This window comes from Portunus trituberculatus, chromosome 12 (assembly GCF_017591435.1).
Source record: "Portunus trituberculatus isolate SZX2019 chromosome 12, ASM1759143v1, whole genome shotgun sequence".
Taxonomy (NCBI): domain Eukaryota; kingdom Metazoa; phylum Arthropoda; class Malacostraca; order Decapoda; family Portunidae; genus Portunus; species Portunus trituberculatus.
Genome location: NC_059266.1, coordinates 2,997,556 through 3,019,147, shown reverse-complemented (window position 1 = coordinate 3,019,147; position 21,592 = coordinate 2,997,556). Strand labels below are relative to the sequence as shown.

Here is a 21,592-nt window from a genome sequence, read left to right as displayed (position 1 = left end):
TCCTCCTCCTCCTCCTCCTCCTCCTCCTCCTCCTCCTCCTCCTCCTCCTCCTCCTCCTCCTCCTCCTCCTCCTCCTCCTCCTCCTCACCACATAGATTCCTCCTTCTCAGTCCTGATTTCTTTCTCCAACCTTTCCTATGCTCAAGATATAGTATTGAATTTTATTTGCTACTCTCAATCATTACCATATCAGGGTTTGTGATGTTTTCCCTTTTCTTCTTCTTCCTTCTTCTCCTCCTCTTTCCCTCCCTCCTCTGCTTCCTTCTTGTTGCGGACATTTCTCTCTTTCAGTGTAATTACTTTCTCTACTATAATTCCTTGTCAAGTTTTAGCATTCCCCATTTTTCCCTCGCCACAATTTCTTCTGTATTATTAAGGTTTGCAACAACACAATGTAGTACTAATTCATCTCTCTATGTGCAGTATATAGTGTGGTGTGCATGTAAATATCCGGTGTTTAAAGCGACGGATTCATTTATCGTATGATGTGGTGGGAAAAATAGTATAAAAAGGATGAATTAAGCAGGTATTACAGTGCGCGGTGTGAAAAATAAAATAGTAATTCAGGGTTGGATTTCCACAAAGCACTCAATATTCCTCGGAACGTGGCCGATATTTTTTTCTTTCTAACATCAATAAAGTTTCATGATTTTCCCTTGATTTGCAGATTCTTGCATATCGTGTATTTCCGGTTGCTGATAAGTCATACATTTCATAGAGACCAGGATACTCGATGGACACCGTTAAGTTTTTAATTGAATTTCGTGCCAAACTTATTGCAATACATCGTTTTACGCGTCCGGAGAGGCACATATTTTGATCATGTGTACGGTATTGTTCCCTGTCTTGCATTTTATCAGGATATTTTCACCCGTCACCAAACAGAACGTAGTCGTTATATCTATGTGCGCTGCGTGCGTATATATCCTCCATATTAATGAGAGCTACGTGTGCTGTGTGCCCGCCGACTTTTATTCGAAGTCGCGCCTGTTTTTTTTTTTTTTTTTTTTTTTGCTTCACGTGTGTTGATTATGCAATTACACACCACGAGGAATGGATCTCTGCGTGTTCATCTGTGTGTTGATTGTTTGTGATGGAGCTACATTGTACACACCGCCCCTCGCCTCCCTCAGCTGCCTGCCTTGCTGATTGGCTGTTTGGCTGATTGACTTGCTGGTGTGATAGCAGGCGGGCAGGCGGGCTGGCTAACTGGCTCTTTGGTTGCCCGCCTGGGTTGTTAGGTTACTGTGCGTTTGTTTGTGTTTGTTTGCATGGATGTGTGTATGGGTGACTTGCTGGACGGTTGGGAACATAGCTGTATGTTTGATGACCAGTGTGTGTGTTGGATGATTGCATGGGTGATTGGCTGGCTAGTTGATTTGTTAGTACTGAGGGAGAGTAAATGGTTTATTGAGTGGAAGAGTAGGTTGATGGCTAAGTGATTTATGAATGAGTTGGGTATAGGATTTTATTTGTATTTGTCTATATGAATAATGGCAAGATGGCTGGCTGGCTGGTTCGGCGGATTTCTGAGTGGACTTTTTGGTGGAGTGGCTGAGTTAGGTGGTTGAGTGATCAGGTTGACTGGCTTCATTAAGTGTCTGAGTAGCTGGCGTAGCTGGTGGCTATGTAGCTGATAGCTGGGTGAGGTTATAAGATGGTTCGATGGGTGGCATTGCTGGGTGCTTGGCTTGATTGGATGGCAATGGGTGGCTTGGCTAAAGATGACTCGTTTAGGTGGCTGGACAAATGGGTGGGGTGACTTGATGGCTTCGTTAGGTAGGTGGCTGGATGGCTTGGGTGGGTGACTGAGTGGCTTGGCTGGCTTGGTCACGCACGCTTACACCAGTTGCTCACCGCCGCTCCAAGTCGATACCAACCCTCTGGCACTCCTCTCAGCTGATCGCGACTCACTGCTGCCGTCCAGCCCGGCCCAGGGTGTCATACTGGCCCCGTCCCCTCCATTCGACTGCACATAACCCATACAAGCCCCTCGTAAAGAACCCAATACATGTCTCTTCTCGTTTTCCAGTAGCTGCTGATCATCCCCTTGCGTGCAGTCTTACAGATCACCGACAGAAATATGTGTTTTTCTCGCAGGTGTACGAACAGTAGTATTCCATTTGGTGTGCCCTTTCCGATGACACTCTGGTGTGTTTGGCGAAGGCGACGTTTGAATGCATCGTGCGGTTGGCAGCCTGACGTTGAAACATGGCGGGGAACTTGTTATCTCAGTGGGCCGGCACCGTCAGGAGGTGCCAGTACTATCCCGAAGGCTGGACCGGTAGCGTGTAGTCCCTCCGCGCTCCGGACCCACGTGGGCGTCTGCTGCAGCCTCCGACTTGACAGAAGCTTGATTACTTCTCAGCCAAGGACATCGCCACCGCGGACTCTCGCAGTGTTTCTTTGGGCGTCTGGTATTGCACTATATTCCCTCGCTGGATGTCCCGTTACCGAAGTATCTGGAAATGTAAATTCTTGTGTTTTTCTGGAAAATTGGATACGAATTCTAGTTGATGTTAGAAGGATGGAAATTTCCTGGTCCCGCAGAGGGAAGGATTCCTCGTTATAAGACAATGTTGCCATTTGTTAATCTGTAGACCTCCGATGATAAACTCGAAGGAAAAATGGTGTCATAATTAAAAGCGAAGTGCTTTTTTTAAAGATGTCACATTAGCTCGCCCATCAAAAGTGTTTCTCGATTTTTTATGTGTCGCTCTGTGTCCTTCATCCATCCCTCCTTCCGCTGTGCTCCGCCTCGCTCCCTTGTAGGTCCCTCTAAGTGCCGAGGAAATGTAGGTCAACCCTTTGAAGTATCCATCGTGGCACGCCGTCCCTCTTCTATCTCAGTTTAAATAAAGAAAGGTAAAACAAATTCCGGGAGGATAGAAAATATGTTCCAGTAATTCCCAGGCACCAGTACCAACCACTTCAGCTCTTCTAGCGCAAAGTGAGTTTAATTGTCAAATAAAATTGTGGCCCACGACCACGCTTAGCTGACACCTGGGAGGTATTGAGGAAAAAAATTTAAATCTCTGCAAATTAAAGGTGCATGCAGCAAGCACTCACCTCTGTTGTGGAAGCCTGAGTCGGCCGCTGCCTCGCCTGCGGTATCGGAATATCGTCGCCGAGAAAAAAAAAAAAAAAATCATTTCCCTCTCTTTCGAATCCAAGGAAATTTTAAAAAAAGTGACAACTCGCGGAGTTTAATAAACCTCACTGGTGGAAATTGTATTCCGGAAACGTGTTTGAAAAAAAACCGAAGGTGGCAAAAAAGCACGTGAATAAGTACTGTTAAGTGGAGCGTTCGTAGTGACACCCCCGAGCCGCCCACCCAAAACATTACCACCACCACCACTGCCACCATCAATTTGACTTTCCAACCTACTGCTGGTGAAGGAGGTTACGCCTTTTCCTCCTCCCCTTTTCTTCCTTCTTCTCTTCCCCGTCCTGCACCGCAGCTACCAAAGAAGTGAGACTCGCAAAGAACGTTCCTCCTTCTGTTATTTTTTTCCTCCTCCTCCCTTTTGCTCCCCTATTCTTCTTCTTTCCTGCTTTTGGTGTGCAATCACTGTTTCCGTCTGACGTGAAATTTCCCACCGTCCTTTTTGTTTGGGCGTGATGGCGTGGGCGGCGAAGGGGCGGCTGTGGGCTGTGCTGGCCATCCTGGCATTAGGATGGCACTCTGTTCTCCCCACGCGGCCAAGGGAGGAGATGATTCCACTCGGTGAGTCCACGTTCAAGTTCAGCTTTTACAATGCACGCCATGGCTAACTGATCTCTTTATTTAAGCTTTTCCTTTTTTCCCCGTGTTAGTTTCCTGGCCCCGTGATTCTATTTGCATTTGAGTGTCATGCTCGTGGTGTTGTGCAATGCCTCCTCGTCTTAATTCACTAAGTTCACCCAACCTGGGATAGGATTTTGCATTTGTATGTACGTGCGTGGATATTGTGCAGGCCTGAATTGGTGATCCTTGAGAGAGAGAGAGAGAGAGAGAGAGAGAGAGAGAGAGAGAGAGAGAGAGAGAGGGAGAGGGGTACATGTGCGTATGTATGCTTGTGTGCGTGTGCGTGGATACTTTCGTGTTTATCTCCCTGGGGTCTAAGAAAGTTTCCCTTCCTTTCCTCCGTGTTTCCCTTCATCCTCCACCTCCTCTTCTTCCTCCTTCGCGTCAGCAAGATCCAGTTTGTAAAGATGAATGACGTGAGAACCCTGTGTTTACCCTTCAGCCCTCCCTCTGCGCCTCCCGCGTGTCTCTCTCTCGCTGCCAACCTCTCTCAGTGCTTTATATTCTCCCCGCTGTTAGTGAATTGGTATTTTGGATTTTTTTTTTTTCGTTATCACATATATGGTTCTTGGTTTGCAATCCATATATTTTTTTTCACTAGTTTTGCTTCAGTAAATAAGTTGTAAGTTTTTTTTTTTTGTAAGATTGTTTTTTTTTATGGTATTCTGTTACGAAGTGGTAGTTTTGTTCAATTTCCCGTATTTGTAACTCTTATTTATCCGTGCACGAGTTGGTCTTATATCCAGAGTCATGTCTTTTATACGAGTCTATAATTGGAAAAGAAGCAGACAGTGGCATCCCATCCCATCCGCTTGAATTCGCTCCTCTCACAACATTTTATGAGTGAAAAGTTTTGTTTCATTGGGGGAAGTTATATACAGCACATCAAACACACAGTCCTCCTGCCTTCCCTCAGGACGCCGATAAATTTTATGGCAGCTGCCTTTTGAGTTTCTGCTGCTTAAGGAATTTTACGTGAAAAGAACAGCCAACTTTCAACTTTCCTCCGTATTTGGTATTTGGCTTCATTTTCCTTGTGTATTTGTCTACCACTAAATGTCATGATCGGAGTGTGAATATATCGGTGTTGGTATTATAAATGTGTCTCCCCTATTCTTTCCTTGTTTTTCTTTTATTCCCTCTGTTTATTTTTTATTTAGTTCTTCAGTTCAAATTTGTGTTTCCTCTCTTTTGCTCCGTGAAGTTTATTTTTAATTGTTCGTTTTGTTTTTATTGTATTGTAAGGCTTCTGAGTTATTTTTCTTTGTTCTATTGCTAAATGCGTTTTGTTGTTTTCTTTTCTACTCAGATATGTTATTATTCTCTAGTTGTGTAATGTTTCATTGTAGTGTGAGACTTCAGCTGTGTGTGTATCTCAGGCTCCCATAACATTGAATTTGGCTCCCTTGCGTTGAATGTGTGTTTTCTCTCTTCAGCCTCTATATGAAATTGTATATATGTTTATTCTCGTGTATTTTATTATTCTGTTGTGATATCCAATGTTTTATTTATCCTTCACCTTATAATGATAATACCGTGTTTCTGTTTATATCTGTGTTAATTTGGTCTTGAGGTTAATATCTTGGTTTATTTTTTATTCTTTTGTGCAGTTTACATTTTTTTGTGAGTTTTTACTTTATTCATTTACTTGGAATTCGTTTGGATGTTTTTTTTTCCTGTGTGGTTTTATTCATGGTGGCATTCATGTTGCTTGACTTTCTAACTGTTGTGTAGTTGTATGCATTGTTACATGTTATTCTGCATATTTTCTCTGCGGAGTTCATTGTCACAGGTATTATCTTTGCAGTTTGTAGTCGCATAGCTTTACGCATGTTTAATGTAGAGCAGCATCCAAATTCACATCTATTTTTATATTCTGCTGCATATGACTTAGAAAAACGCTACTTTACTGATCCACATCACGTGAGCAAAGGACAAGTCGCCCTGACGTGATGAAAACCACGAAAATATAGAAAATACAACGACCTGTACTGGGAGAAAAGAGGAAAAAATAAAAAGCGAACGTACTTCTTTTTTTTTTGTGTTGCACTGCAGCCAGATTGTAGTTCATGCTTGCTGGCATTTTTTTGGTAGTTTCAGGTCCAGCAGGTGACCGTAACGCAGCTCGCAGTGTCGGTGAGAGTGGCCTGCGTGACCTTCGACTTTTCATGACTTACTCCCGCCATTGGGGTCACCGAATGTTAAAGGAATGCCTACTAAAAATCACACTGATTTATTCTTTTTTTTTTTGTCCTGTAATATTTATTTTACTTAAACGCGAACACGACTGAAATTGGCGTCATGTTTATTAAATTCTATGCAGGAAATGTTAACCAAAGCCTGAATGTTGATGTAACTCAGTATTCTTCGTTAAAAATTCATCTCCCAGCTAGGCAGTTCACTCCCGTTACTCTGTCCGTGTTTCGTAATAGCGTTTATGAAGCAAGGTCTTAAATAATGAAAACACACACACACACACACACACACACACACACACACACACACACACACACACACACACACACACACACACACACACACACACACACTGTTATCAGCTTTTCAATTTATACAGAAACGTGATGCGTCATTGGAGTTTCAAATCAACTTCGAGAGGGAACTAATCTTGGCTAATTTGATCCCATACAAGGATATATGGTACGGTTCTGTGTCTCCCCTTCCAGGCTACGTATCTCCATCTCTTTCCCGCACCAGTATAAGCACACCGCTTCTCGTCACTGCGCCTAAGAAATCTATCTATATCTGGTCTACAAGAACACCATGGTTACCGAGACCAGGAGTTTAACCAAGAAAAGCAGCGGTCCACGGACGCCCACTCACATCCTTGTCTTGATGTGAAAAGTGAGTGCGTGAGAGTGGATTCCCGTTTGTAGAAAGAAGAAGAGAGTCACAAGAGCGAGGAGAGAAAACGCTGCGGTACAAGAGAGAGAGAGAGAGAGAGAGAGAGAGAGAGAGAGAGAGAGAGAGAGAGAGAGAGAGATAAGAAGTACGAGGAAAGACGGAGAGAAGAGAAGAGAGACAGAGAAAAAAAAGAGGAATGAACTTCGGCGATAAACACAGGATGAATTAGAACTTGAGCAAGAAACTGGTCACAGGCAACGGGAATGAAACTCGGCGACTCGAACTGGCAAAACTTGAAGACACGGACGAGGAAGATTAACGAGAGTTGTGCTGTAGTTACAAGGGCGTGAGGCTCCGGATAGGGGGAAGAGATGGATAATGGATAGACGAAATGCGGCAATGGTCGTGGCTTTAGGGGATAAGGAAGGATTGGTTCTATGCACGCTGCCAGGCAATGAAAAAAAAAAAAAAGAGGCAAGAGAATAAAAAAGGTTTCTAAAAGGCTGAGTTCAAGGTTATATATTTTTTTTTTTATTTTTCTATCTTCGTTTTTTTTTTTTTTTTTTTGTGGGCTTGAATCGTGAAGAGGAAATGAGGTGTGCTCTCTCTCTCTCTCTGTCTCTCTCTCTCTCTCTCTCTCTCTCTCTCTCTCTCTCTCTCTCTCTCTCTCTCTCTCTCTCTCTCTCTCTCTCTCTCTCTCTCTCTCTCTCTCTCTCTCTCTCCTCCCCACAAAGGTTTAATGTCATGCACGATTTATTTTTATGGCATGTTTTTTTTCCCACCTTTATCTGCTGTTTTTATTATTTTGCGTTTTTTTTTTATTTATCCTTTTATTACTTTTTTTTTTTTTTTAGTATGCCGGAGTCTATTTAGGAGAAATGTTATGCCGAATAATCTTTTCACTTCGTAATTTTGTCTCATTAAAGTAAAATGTTCTGAACCGATCCTTTCTTAAGCCTAATGTGCAACACACACACACACGCACACACACACACACACACACACACACACACACACACACACACACACACACACACACACACACACACACACACACACACACAGAGAGAGAGAGAGAGAGAGAGAGAGAGAGAGAGAGAGAGAGAGAGAGAGAGAACGCTCGAATAATCTAGCAAAGCGCCTAACGGACCTAAACAAAAGACACACATAATAAATGAGAGAGAGAGAGAGAGAGAGAGAGAGAGAGAGAGAGAGAGAGAGAGAGAGAGAGAGAGAGAGCCGTGTTGTGCAGAGTAACTGGAACGTCAATTCACAAGAACCACTGATGCGGAGAGAGAGAGAGAGAGAGAGAGAGAGAGAGAGAGAGAGAGAGAGAGAGAGAGAGAGAGTTTATGATGGTTAGAAGTGATAAGTGATTCACCTCGAGGAACTCCATACCTTCCCTTCATTACAGTGCATAAACAAATGATAATGAAATGATAACAGGTGAAGGCGTTACCTGTTCCTGATTCCTCCTCCTCCTCCTCCTCCTCCTCCTCCTCCTCCTCCTCCTCCTCCTCCTCCTCCTCCTCCTCCTCCTCCTCCTCCTCCTCCTCCTCCTCCTCCTCCTCCTCCTCCTCCTCCTCCTCCTCCTCCTCCTCCTCCTCCTCCTCCTCCTCTCCCTTGCTTTTCCCAGTCTTTTCTTCTGAAAGATGCAGTGAAATCCTATCTTGTAGTTTGTAATGAAGTACGAAAAAAGAGCGGGAAGGAAGCAAGGAAGAGAAGGAGGAGGAGGAGGAGGAGGAGGAGGTAGAGGATGAAGGAGATGATGAAGTTTTACGGGAGGAAAGAATGAGAATTATGAAGCAAGGAGGGATGCAGAGAAGGTAAATTGAGAGAGAGAGAGAGAGAGAGAGAGAGAGAGAGAGAGAGAGAGAGAGAGAGAGAGAGAGAGAGAGAGAGAGAGAAGAATAAAAAAAAAACGATAAGCTTTCATTTCCTTGAGTTAGAAAAGATAGAATAATTAGATAGACTTACCCAAAGATAACTCATGAAGGACTCAGACCAAGACGCTCAATTGATCTGCTCTTTACCTCAACATTTCATACAAAGCTGGTAATAACTCTCAGGTATTTATGTTATGCTTCTAAATGCATAGAGGACGACTGGACCTCACCCTCCGTCCCTCCCCTTGTTGATTAAGCCATCCAATACCCTGGCAGAGGAACCTGGAGGAGGAAAGCAGGGAAGGAGGCACGCGAGGGAAGGGAGGAGGGTAAGAGGGTAGTCCGTGGCTCGTGTTATTAGGACGGAATGCTCCTTTGGGACAGATGAACGAGTCAGCCATATGAGACAGTCTTAGCCACGAATCGACTTGCTGCCTCTTGTTGGATGTGGAGGGCGCGTCTGACAGTCCAGGGTCAAGTGCTGGCTTTGTCTGGAGTGGTGGCCAGCAAGGAAATCTTAGTGTGCTCAGTGCTAGCTGACAGATTGCAGCACGTCTCTGTTGAAATTGTTTAGATAGGGGAAGTTTAGAGATACAGAGGAAGTTTAATGTATTCTTGTCCAAATAAAGTTCTGGTCGAATTGCAGTTTCGTATTTTTTTATTATTTTTAACACTTTTTTTCTTTTATGTGTAGTAAAGTGTGCCACCTTTATGTTTGGATCCAGAAAAATACTTGACTGTATTTTTTCTGTATGGTTTAACGAATGTTCCTATAGTTGTAGAGCATTTTTTGCTCTGAAATCCGTTTTTTTACGACCTTTTATATTATTTCATTTCTGCTCTGGTGAACTCTGATAAACTCTGGCAAACTCTGGTAAACTCTGGAACTCCTTACCTGTGTCCGTATTTTCCTTTTCCTATGACTTTAAACACTCCTTTTAAGAGGGAGGTTTCGAGACATTTTTCCATTTCTTTCGGGTGACACTTTAACATGCAAGCAGACTGGCAATTAAGTGGGACTTAAAAAAAAAATATATTGCCCTTGGCCAGTTTTCCTTTTACATAAAAAGAAAGTCATAGAAAAATGTCTGCTACATTCAATACAAGCTTATTAGATTTATGCTACTGTACAATTAAGCATATTTCTTAACAAGTCTTACGTGTAAAATTTTTGACACACGAAGATTCAATTCAACTTGACGAAAAAGCCACGCCTCCCTTTCATAAAACAGCCAATCAGATTCGCTCACTTCACACATCCACTTGGTATGGAGAACTAAAGGGGGCGCTGCTTTGGTCGTCCGGCAAATATATGTAAATGGACTTTGTTGTGTCTAGTAATCTTGGAGGAAATAAACTAACCCCGGGGTTGAATGAGAGCGATAAATTGGACGGAGACTTCAATGCCCAGGCGTGAAAACAGTGAAAGGTTAATTTTGCCAAAGATTAAGTGTTCACCTGGGTATTATTGGAACGGGAAATTGCAACAGTAACTAGATGGATAATGCCAGTGCAGGAGGAAAGGAGAAAGAAGAGGCGTGATTATCGAGAGAGAGAGTAAGAGAGAGAGAGAGAGAGAGAGAGAGAGAGAGAGAGAGAGAGAGAGAGAGAGAGAGAGAGAGAGAGAGAGAGAGAGAGAGAGTGCGTGTGTGTTGAAGTGACATACGGAAAGCTACAAACAAACAATAATACCTTCGTCTGAAAGATAAAAGAAAAAAATCAAGAAAACCAAAGAAAATATCACGTCACATTTTCAACTTATCAGGAGCGCGTGCGCACACACACACACACACACACACACACACACACACACACACACACACACACACACACACACACACACACACACACACACACACACACACACTAAACTAAACATAGAAGCAAATAATTATAACAGTCAAATAACTATAAAACACATTTCTTATATTCTTTCTTTTTTTTCATTAAAGTTAAAAGACAATAAGAAAGTATCGAAGGGCTCCAGGTATTTGTCCCCGATCAGAGCCTGGTGGGGACGGTGGAAGGGACAGAGGGAGGTGAGTGGGTTGGGTTTGTGCATTGCCTTAGTGTCATACCCTTAGCTTCCCATCGTCAAGAGTGGGACGGCCGTTGGGCAAGGTTTAGAGGACCATAATGGGGTCTCTTCGCATTCATGTGGGTCTTAGGGTCTCTCTCTCTCTCTCTCTCTCTCTCTCTCTCTCTCTCTCTCTCTCTCTCTCTCTCTCTCTCTCTCTCTCTCTCTCTCTCTCTCTCTCTCTCTCTCTCTCTCTCTCTATATATATATATATATATATATATATATATATCCTTTCCTCCTCCTCCTCCTCCTCCTCCTCCTCCTCCTCCTCCTCCTCCTCCTCTGCCTACTTTAAATGTCATTCTCCTGACTTTTTTTTGCTTCCTTCCGTTCATTCGTACCACGTCCTTGCCTTTTTTTTTTTTTTTTCCTTATCGTAGTTTCTCTCATTGTGTTCCCTTCCCTGCAGCTTTTGCCTTGCCTCCTTCCTGCATCCCTCTTCTTCCTCTCCCTTCACGTTCATTCTTCCATATCCTCCTCTCCATCTAACTTTTGCATTCTCTCTCTCTCTCTCTCTCTCTCTCTCTCTCTCTCTCTCTCTCTCTCTCTCTCTCTCTCTCTCTCTCTCTCTCTTGCTCTTCTACTATATCTAATTTTTCTTCTTTCATTTTTTTTTCATTTTTTTCTCGTATTCCTTCCTTCCTATTTACAGTTTGCGATCTTTTTATTCCGAATTTTATTGTTCATCTCTATTTCCCAATTTACCTTTTCGCACTTTTATTTTTTTTTATTTTTACATCATTCCCTCCATTCCGTCTTCCTTTTACGTTCCCCTTGCTACTTTGTTTTTACTTCTTTATTTTTATTCCCTTTGCCTTACAAATCCACTCTTTTTTTTATCACAATTTCAGTATTTTCATTCACACCTTTCTTTCTCTTATTCCCTCCTTTCCATCCACCATTTTTACATTTCCTTTGCTACTTTTACGTCTTTTATCCATGACTCACAAATCCCCTTCCTTTTTATCTCACAATTTCAACATTCTCCTTGCCTCTTTCCCTCCCTCCCTCGTTCCTCCTCTCTGTGTACTGCCCCTTTTCAGCTTCTTGAGCGATCAGTGTTATATTTTCTGGCAGCATTTTCACCTAGTTTTATCACCACCACGGTTTGATTTACATACGGCTGCTCGGGAAACTCATTTGCATACTGTAGATTCACTGTTTTCAAGCTTCTTCTGCATTCGAAAATATTACTTTTTTTTTTTTCTGTTCCTTTTCCGTATCTTTAATGATATCTTGCTCTTTTTTTTTGTATTTATAGTGTTTTTATTATATTTAGTTTTATTTTAGATGGTGTTTAGGTAGGTAGGTAAGAGAGAGAGAGAGAGAGAGAGAGAGAGAGAGAGAGAGAGAGAGAGAGAGAGAGAGAGCGCTGCATATTTCTTCTTTAACCCTTGCATACTTTTGCCTTTTTTACAATATATCTCCCGCACTTTCATGCAGCTTTTCTTCTTCCTTATTTTTATGGCCTGGCAGAGTGCGGAGTAGTCAGCTCTTTCTCTATTTATACATATATACTTTTTTTTTATTTTCCTGTATTTCTCGTTAGCTTTCCACGTAATAGATTATAAGTTCAAGTTTTCTTTTTCTTTCGATTTTGTATTCTTGCTTTCCCTTCCTCGATTTTTGACATTTTTGTTTCACTTTTTCTCTTTCGATCTAGTTTCCTTGATGTCCCTACTGTTTTTTTTTTTTATTATTTCCTTCTTACTGTAACTTCAATTCTTTCACGATGGACGTTACAAGATATCTACCAATTGCGTATGATTCTTTTGATATTTCTTTATTGCCTTGTTCAGTAAACTTATAAAGAAGATACAAAAATCATTCTTGTATCCTTCTTTTCTTCTAACATCTACTTTACTTTCAAATTTTTTCTACTTCTACCTGAATCTTTTTTTCCTTATCTTAATTAATACTATCTTTCTCTTTTCCCTTTTAGACTTACATCTCTTTCACCTTTCCTCCCTCCCCCAAGTCTATCTCAATCTCTCTCCCTTCATCCTTCCTTTCTCTCCATCTCTCTCCCCCTCTCTTCCATCGACCTACATCTATATCTCCCTCTGTTTCCTTTCCATGTTCGTACCTCACTTTCACCCTCCTTTTTTTTTTCACTTCACCATACCACTCGTCCCTACCTGTCAATCTCTCCCTTGCTCCCTGTGTTCTTCCGTCTATTTCTGCATCCCTCCATTTCTTCCTTCATTTTTTGGCATTTGAAGAGCCCGTCGCGTGAAGGTTTGGGTGAGTCAGTCCCTTTAAACGATCTTCCCATCTCAGCATTAGCGTGAACCACAAGGGCTGAAATTGATTGATTGGCTCTAGGGATTATGCCTTATGTTATAGTGTCTTTTTTTTTCTTATTTTTGTATGTGAAGGATGATGATTCTTCGTTTTTTTTTTTTTTTTCTAATCCAGTGCTTCAAAAAAACGTAATTGGTTAATCTGTCTACCTTGCGTATTACAATTCTTTTGATTTCTTTCGTTATGTTGGATTGGTTTTCGCTTCGTTTTGTAGTTGCTGCTGTTTTTGTTGCTGTACGTAGTTTTTTCATTATTGTGTGCTTAAGAATCTTTTCCGTACCTTTTTTTTTTCTATAACGAATGGCACTTTTTATTATTAATTTATGTGTTGTTAATTTTTTCCTTTTATGTGTGTAAGGTTGGGAGTGCATTGTTGTGCGTTCTTTAGTCTTTGTGTGTGTGTTACTGCAGATTTATTTTTCCCTCTAGAGTCTCTCGCTCAAGTGTTCAAGTGGACATCGTCTCCACTTGACATTCAGAACTAATTAAGCTCTATGGTCACTGATAAAATCCTCTCCTTTAATATGAAGATAAAAGAGAGAGAGAGAGAGAGAGAGAGAGAGAGAGAGAGAGAGAGAGAGAGAGAGAGAGAGAGAGAGAGAGAAAGACAAATAGACAGACAGACATACAGACAGAGAGACGGACAAACAGAAAGACAAACAGACAGGCAGACAGAGAGACAGATTGACTTAACTATGACCTGTAATAAAATCGTATTTACCTATTTATGTTAGGAATTCTTGAGCTAATACTTGCTCTTAGACCTAGAAATTACCACAAACCAGAACCGTTCCAGAGAGAGAGAGAGGGAGAGGGAGAGGGAGAGGTTTTGGCTAGCGCTCCTCGCCACATGAAGGTTCAGCGTCTTAAGGTTACCGTGTGTACCTATCATTAGGGAATGTTTCACTTCACTGGGAAATGTGATCAGAGGACGAGCTGCGCCTCCGGTTCAGTGGGCCCGGGAAATTAAGGTAAGAGACGGTCTAATCAAAGGGAAAATATATGGAAATTAAATCAGTAGTTTTTTCATCATTCTTCCCTTTCCAGATAAGTCGAGAGTATAATGGAAAAGTTACTAAATAATTCGAGGCAGAGGGAGCAAAGAGGGAGAAAAAAGAAATTGAAATGTTGCTCGAAAGAAGAAAAAATGTGATAATTGACTAAGTAAAATTATATATTAATAAGAGAGAGAGAGAGAGAGAGAGAGAGAGAGAGAGAGAGAGAGAGAGAGAGAGAGAGAGAGAGATTTAAAGATGGTGCATATCAATAATTATATTCTGTGTGGTTTTTAGGAAGGATGGGAAGTTTCCTTTAATATTTGATGGAGGCATTTGAGTAGAAAGGAAAAGTAAAATGATGGAACGAAAATATACGAGTTGAAAAACGGAGAATTTACTTAAGAAATGAAAATATTACATGGAAAAATATAATACATAATTAACATTCTTTTTATATCTCATCAATTTTACCTGGTCGAGATAAAAGAATATATATATATATATATATATATATATATATATATATATATATATATATATATATATATATATATATATATATATGAGAGAGAGAGAGAGAGAGAGAGAGAGAGAGAGAGAGAGAGAGAGAGAGAGAGAGAGAGAGAGAGGCACAAAAGAGGAAAAGCTGCAAGGACAAGGGGGCTACCAGGGAGGAAAGAGGGAAAAGTGTTGAGGGAAGAGGAAGGGGCCGTGGTGGAAGGAGATAAGACTTTGAAGGGGAGTGAGTGGGTGATGGAAAGGAAAAAGGCGAAGAGACATGGAAGGAAGGAAGGCTGAACAGAGAGAAGGGATAGACATAAAAGGAGTAGAACAAAAAGAAAAACTTTGTAAATGAGGGAAATTAAGAAGAGGAGAAAATCGTTGGTCCAAATTTGATGGAAAGAAAATGGTTCGCGGAAAGAGGAGGAAAAAATGGAACGTATATAAAACAACCAGAATATTAAAAAAAAAAAAAAATGCAAAAAATGATAATAGACATTGGAAATAATAATAAAAAAAAAAAAAAAAAAAAAATATATATATATATATATATATATATATATATATATATATATATATATATATATATATATATATATATATAAACAATATTAACATTTCAGATACGTAAATCAATAAAAAAAAAAAAAAAATGCAAAAAGATGTTAAAAAAATATAATAAACTTTTGTACATAAATCCATTCATTAAAGAAATTAGATAAAAAAAATGAAACTGAAAACAAAACGAAGACTATTGAAAAAATGTGGACATAAAAGAGAAACGGAAAAAAAAACAAGAAGGAAAGAAAAGAAATAAAAATAAACTGCTAAAGAAAGAGATAAGCAAGGGGCGCAAGGGTGTTGAATGAGGATGTTGGGAGGTAAGAGGGAAAGGAGGAAAAGCGAAGGAAGAGAGTAGGACGTGTGGTTGGCAAGGGCGTGGTGTGTGAGGGAGGGAATCACAGAACGATAACAGAGGTGCACCAACATCGTCTATTGATCACCAATACTCGACGGAGGCGTGAAGGAGGGGCGGAAGGAGGTGTTAGGTCAGATGGGAAAGCAGCGCCGGGTCCTACATGTCTTAGTGGCCGGCTGGGGGTCAGGGAGAGCCGCCACGAGGTCACTGAGGTCAAGGGAGCGGAAAACAAAACGACGGCTGGAAAAATATGTCCGAATTCCCGTCAAAACAAGACCATTTTCTTGCAGTTTTATGTTAATATTACACGTTTCTCTATATTTTTATAGGATTAATTATAGGTTTATTGTTAGTTTTTTTTTTTTCTATGTTCCTCTTACGTATATTTTTTTTCTTTATTCTTTTTAAATTATTCCTCCCAGTACCGTTCATTTTCATCCGTAACTGTACACGAAAATATGAATTGAAAAATGAATACACTGCTGGCCAGTTATGCAGGAATAAACAGCTCGCTGGATATTCTGTTTCGTTTGGATTTTATATGAAAAGTTTTAATCATTGTTGCATTTTTTTTTTCATCCACTTCAATGTTGCACTTGTCCTGCAGACACAGAGAGAGAGAGAGAGAGAGAGAGAGAGAGAGAGAGAGATCGGTGAGTGTGTACATATATATTTTAAACATCAAAGTGGAGTTCTATAGAATAATCCTTCAAGAAGCTTAGAAACAGCCAGGTGGGAAGCCAGACTGCCGGGCACACTGCCAGGAAGAGACAATCAGGCAGATAGCCAGACAAACAGATAGGCAAGCAGACAAGCAACGAGACTGACATACAGGCAACCAGACAGCCTGACACCAAGTCAGATAGAGAGACAACAGACGACATAAAAAAAATCACAATCAACCAGACAAACAACCAGACAGATAGCCAAGCAGCCAGTCAGTAAGCCAGCCAGCCAGCCAGCTAACCAGCCAGCCAGCCAGCCAGCCAGCCAGCCAGCCAGCCATTCAGCCAGCCAGCCAGCCGGCCAAAAAGACAGACTGATAGACAGATAGAAAGATAGGCAGAGAGACAGTCAAAGACACAGACAAGCAAACAAACAGACAAGACAGAGATAGCCAGTCTGCCAACAATCCAAACAGACAAAAAGAGCCAGACAACACTCAGAAAGATAAGAGAACCAGACAGACAGCAAGGCAGATGGGTAGCGAGTGAAGCGTACAATATGGATTCAAAACAAAAGTCAAATAGTGAGCCTGAATAGAGGTGGATATTATAGGAAACGTATTTGCTTTAACAATGTACTCAATCTATATCATCATTTACATTATTTTTTTTCACATATATCAAATATTTTTATTGTGTGTTAAGGAGTTTGGCTAAATAATGAAACGTGATAGAGAATGTTTTCTATATGTTGCTAATAAAGATTCCAAACAAGTTAACCTGTTTACGGTCAGAATCCTGATTGAATTTATTTATTTATTTTTTATTTATTTATTTTTTTTTGAAAGATCGATGCAAACTTGGCTATATGTATTAGAGTATCGAATTGTTTGCAGGGCCACCACTGCTGCAGTCTATCAAAGATCTCAAACAATATATCAATGCTTATTTTTATTTATATATTATATGATTTTTGTGCAATTTATTGTTAATATTTTTTTTTAACGTTCATTGTTTACTTTGATTGGTTTGTGGAACTACTTCTTTTGTGTTGCTGCATTGCTAACCATTCTAACATTTGTTCTCGCTCTTTGTATGTACATCAGAGACAGACAGACACACACACACACACACACACACACACACACACACACACACACACACACACACACACACACACACACACACACACACACACACACACACACACACACACACACACACACACACACACACACACACTCTTTCAGAATATAGGAGTTTATCAGTGCAAAACAATGCCCACACACGCCCGCGCAAATATTATAAACAAACACCGACAGTCGCAGGCTAAACATTGCATAATCGGAGAGTCAACAGGTGGACTCATGCGTGGTAAACCCAGTGCTCCTGCCCGCTGGTTTACAAAAGGTGTGTTTTGACCATGCGAAGGTAAAGTAACATTGGAAAGGACTGAACGCTAATGCATAGACGAGCTCAGGACCAAGATCGCTGACCTGAGATTTATCGCTTTAAGAATCTATAGCACCGTGATGGTAAAAGAGGAAACTATTATTATATAAGGTTTTGTCCATTCGTTCATAACTCCTTTTCAGTTACGTTCGTGTTAGCTAGATGCAGAGAAAAATGATAGAGGGTGAGTTGTTTAATTATCTCTCCTAGGCAGCTTAACGTGGTGGGAGATTGTGACTGGTGCTGGAAATAAAGTGAAAAGCGAAATATGGCGCAATTGCTTAGGGTAAATTTATCAGAAAAATAGATCTCTGGAAACAGAATTATGTGTTTGTGAATCTTTTTCTTCTTATTAACACAACACATAAAAGACAGCAGCTCAAGATCAGAGTAAGTTGATTAATCGTACTTAGAAAATAAAGGTAACTAATTTTTATGATAATACTAATGCAAAATTTATTGAAATTAAGTAAGTTTAGAAAGAGAAGGAAAATTTGCTATTATTATTCATTATCATTATTATTATAATTATCATTATTATTATTATCATTCTTATTTTTATAATTGTTATCCATATTATTATTATTATTATTATTATTATTATTATTATTATTATTATTATTATCATCATCAACATCATCATCATCATCATCATCATCATCATCATCATCATAAGTAATAGGAATAGTACTACCGATGTTGTCGTCGTCGTCGTCTTAGATAATTCTACTTTTGTTTCTACCAAAAAGAAAAAAAAAACAATTATCATCATCATCATCATTAGCAACAGCAATAGTATTACTGTTGTTATTGTCGTCGTCGTCGTTGTCTTGAATAATTCTGTTTTTGTTTCTACCAAATAGAAAAAAATCAAGACAAAACCGCCACCACCACTTACAAGTGTTTTGTTGTTGCTATTGCTGCTTTGCCGGTGATGCTGCCGCTGCTGCTACTGCTGCTGCTTCTTGTCCTCTTACTACTGCTACTGCTACTGCTATTGCTACTGTTAATACTATTACTACCACATTTATCCTCCTCCTCCTCCTCCTCCTCCTCCTCCTCCTCCTCCTCCTCCTACTACTACTACTACTACTACTACTACTACTATTACTACAGGAGTTTTCTCAGTGACGCAACAAACAGGAAATAGGTACTTGAAACCTCTAAATAAATCATCCTCAAATATTTATAAAAAAAAAAAAACCCAAAACGATAAATAAGTAAGTGCATTGTAAAAGTAATAAGATAAATCACAAACTGTACCCTGACAAACACTCGCATTTTTGGAGAGCCAACTATCCCATATCAGTAAGCGACAGTTGTGGAGTTTCACTGGGAGTACAAGATCCATATATTAAAAAATGAAAAGAGAGAAAAAAAACTAAAAAAAAAAAAAAGTTCAGATATGCTCTGAACGCAGATGCTGACTACATGTTCTATACTGCTGCTTTTATACTCTCTAGATCGCTGAATGGGAACACAGATTGTAGACTCGAAATCCGAATGAAAAGAAAAACGATGGAGAGGTAAAACTTTGGTGGACAGTGTGTTCCGAGGCAGGTGTGTAGGAGTACTGTGGCGTGGCGAAGCATACTTGACTGAGTGTGAGTGTGTATTATTCCCGAACCTAGAGTCGTGTCGCGGAAACGTATATTCATTAGGGACTGTCATATTATGTGGGGATTTTTTTCTCCTCTTTCTTTTCACTGGTTAGCACCCTTATAGCGGAAGAAAAGGCAAGCATAATGATAAATGGACATACTGCATACGAAGCCCCTCCCTCACACATACACACAAGTTCAGAGCTCAGTGTTACTTCCTAGAAATACAAACAATAGAGAAAGATTCCACATCAGTGAGTGAAAGATAGAAACCACAGAGGAAAGAAAAGAACGAAGAAAAAAATAGAAGTGAACATTTTTTTCTTACACAAGATTCTGCGTTGTCTGAGAGCGAGGCCATATAAAAGATTAATGCTGGTTTTTTTCTCTCACTGAAGCTGAAAAAAAAATATTACTCGATCTCCCCGATACACTTTACTACTATATATGTATCGACTCTCGTGTTCAATATATATATATATATATATATATATATATATATATATATATATATATATATATATATATATATATATATATATATATATATATATATATATTTTATATTTTTAATACCATAAATAAAGCGATGACTTTTGGTATTTGGTACATGATCGTTGGATGATTTGTTGATGAAGTAGTAGTAGTAGTAGTAGTAGTAGTAGTAGTAGTAGTAATAGTAGTAGTAGTAGTAGTAGTAGTAGTACGTAGTAGTATGTCAAGATCTATTAATTACTAATAAAAAAAATTACGAAGAGTTGTCAATAACATGAGACGTGGAAGTGAGTTCTTGCCTCTGTTCTGTGTGTGTGTGTGTGTGTGTGTGTGTGTGTGTGTGTGTGTGTGTGTGTGTGTGTGTGTGTGTGTGTGTGTGTGTGTCTGTCCCTCTCTGTGTAACGTTGTACATATAAAAGTTTGCGCTCAACAAGTCTGGCCTTCACAATATTTATTTAGACGAATATGCAATATGAATGTATAATATGGACCAATAAATCTCTCTCTCTCTCTCTCTCTCTCTCTCTCTCTCTCTCTCTCTCTCTCTCTCTCTCTCTCTCTCTCTCTCTCTCTCTCTCTCTCTCTCTGTCCATATATATATAACTCTTGTCCTTTACAACCCTGGTGAAGCAGATGTTCTTCTCTAAACTTTTATGTTCTTTTCTACTTTTTTTTTTAAAGAACATGCATCGTTAGGGAAAAAAAATATAATTCCCTCACTTATTCTTCAACGATGTTTTCCCATTACTAAGTAGCTGGTCTATTGATGCATTACTCAGAAAATAACTGCGTGTGTCTCCTACATACAATAGGTTATGTGCAATCCATTCTTCCCGTATCTCTTTGTATACCAGCGTGGGTATCATTTGCAAACATCTGGTGTCTGTTTTGTGGTGTTCCTCTTATCGGGGTTTTTTTCTCGTCTTTTTTTTCTCCTTTATATATTTTTTGGGACGTCTTTTTTCTTCTTCTTTTCTTTTATTTCTTCTTCTATTTTTTGTTCTTGTTCTTCTTGTTCTTGTTCTTCTTCTTCTTCTTCTGTTCAAGTGGTAATCGTTTACGTTGTGTTCTCCCATTTTATTTATATATTTATTATATTTTTATTTTGCTCCTCGTAGCATTTTATTATTTACGTTGTGTATTCTGAAAAGCTGCTCTAAGTACCTCGACGGACTTATATGCTGTCTCTTTTTCTTTCTTTTTTTTTTCTTGCCTTATTTAATGCTTTATTTTTTATATAGATATTTCTATGCTAATCTTTACCGTAAGTATATAATTTACAGTGATAACAAAATCAACAATGTTTAGTCGAGGTAGACAATAATGGTGTTCTGAATAAAGTTATCTCCTTCAGTACCATGACGGTTTTATATTCACTCAGCTTACTATTTAGTGATTTTTTACTGCTTCAGCAACTTATGTGGGTGATTAAAATAGTGAAGACTTTGACCACTAACCTTGTGACCTCTATAGGAACTTAATAATGTTAATAAAATGGTCTAATCGTACACAGTTCTCGAGGTAAAAATGTGTCCCAGTATTGTAGAAGTTAATTTTGAGGTGATGAAAAATAGATTACGTCACCAGAAGAACAAATGAACGTGTGGTGCTCAGAATTCTACCACGCGCTTAGGCTCCAAGTGATGACATTTATCCCTAAGCCTGTCAGAAAAAAAAATAAATAAAAAGTAGAACTGTTTTCCCTTGAGATGAATTACGAGACACATCTGCCAATTAAGTGAGATTAGAGGTCTATTCCGACAAATCACCCCTACCTCCTCCCGAGTCCCTCTTCTCTTTCTCTTCCTTTTGTTCTTGAGTAAGCTCAGAAAACGTACTTAATGTGGTCTGCGCTCGCCTTGCCTCATCATCCTTGTGCGTGCTGATGCACACACACACACACACACACACACACACACACACACACACACACACACACACACACACACACACACACACACACACACACACACACACACACACACACACGCAGATTTGTATTGATAGGGTTTTCCTTCCTTATTTTTCCTTAGGATTTCATT

At 39.8% G+C, this 21,592-nt stretch overlaps 1 protein-coding gene across 4 annotated transcripts in view; it reads left to right on the top strand.

The window, feature by feature from the left end:
• Nucleotides 1–1,512: 1,512 nt before the first annotated feature.
• Nucleotides 1,513–21,592, top strand: part of LOC123502760 (glutamate receptor 1-like) — an 815,513-nt gene continuing 795,433 nt past the window's right edge. For all 4 annotated transcript variants that reach the window (XM_045252006.1, XM_045252005.1, XM_045252004.1 and 1 more), the window contains exons 1-2: nucleotides 1,513–2,470; nucleotides 3,175–3,727. In XM_045252006.1, coding sequence (XP_045107941.1) covers nucleotides 3,622–3,727 — 106 coding nt within the window. In that variant the 5' untranslated portion in view covers nucleotides 1,513–2,470; nucleotides 3,175–3,621. The remainder of the gene's footprint in view (nucleotides 2,471–3,174; nucleotides 3,728–21,592) is intronic.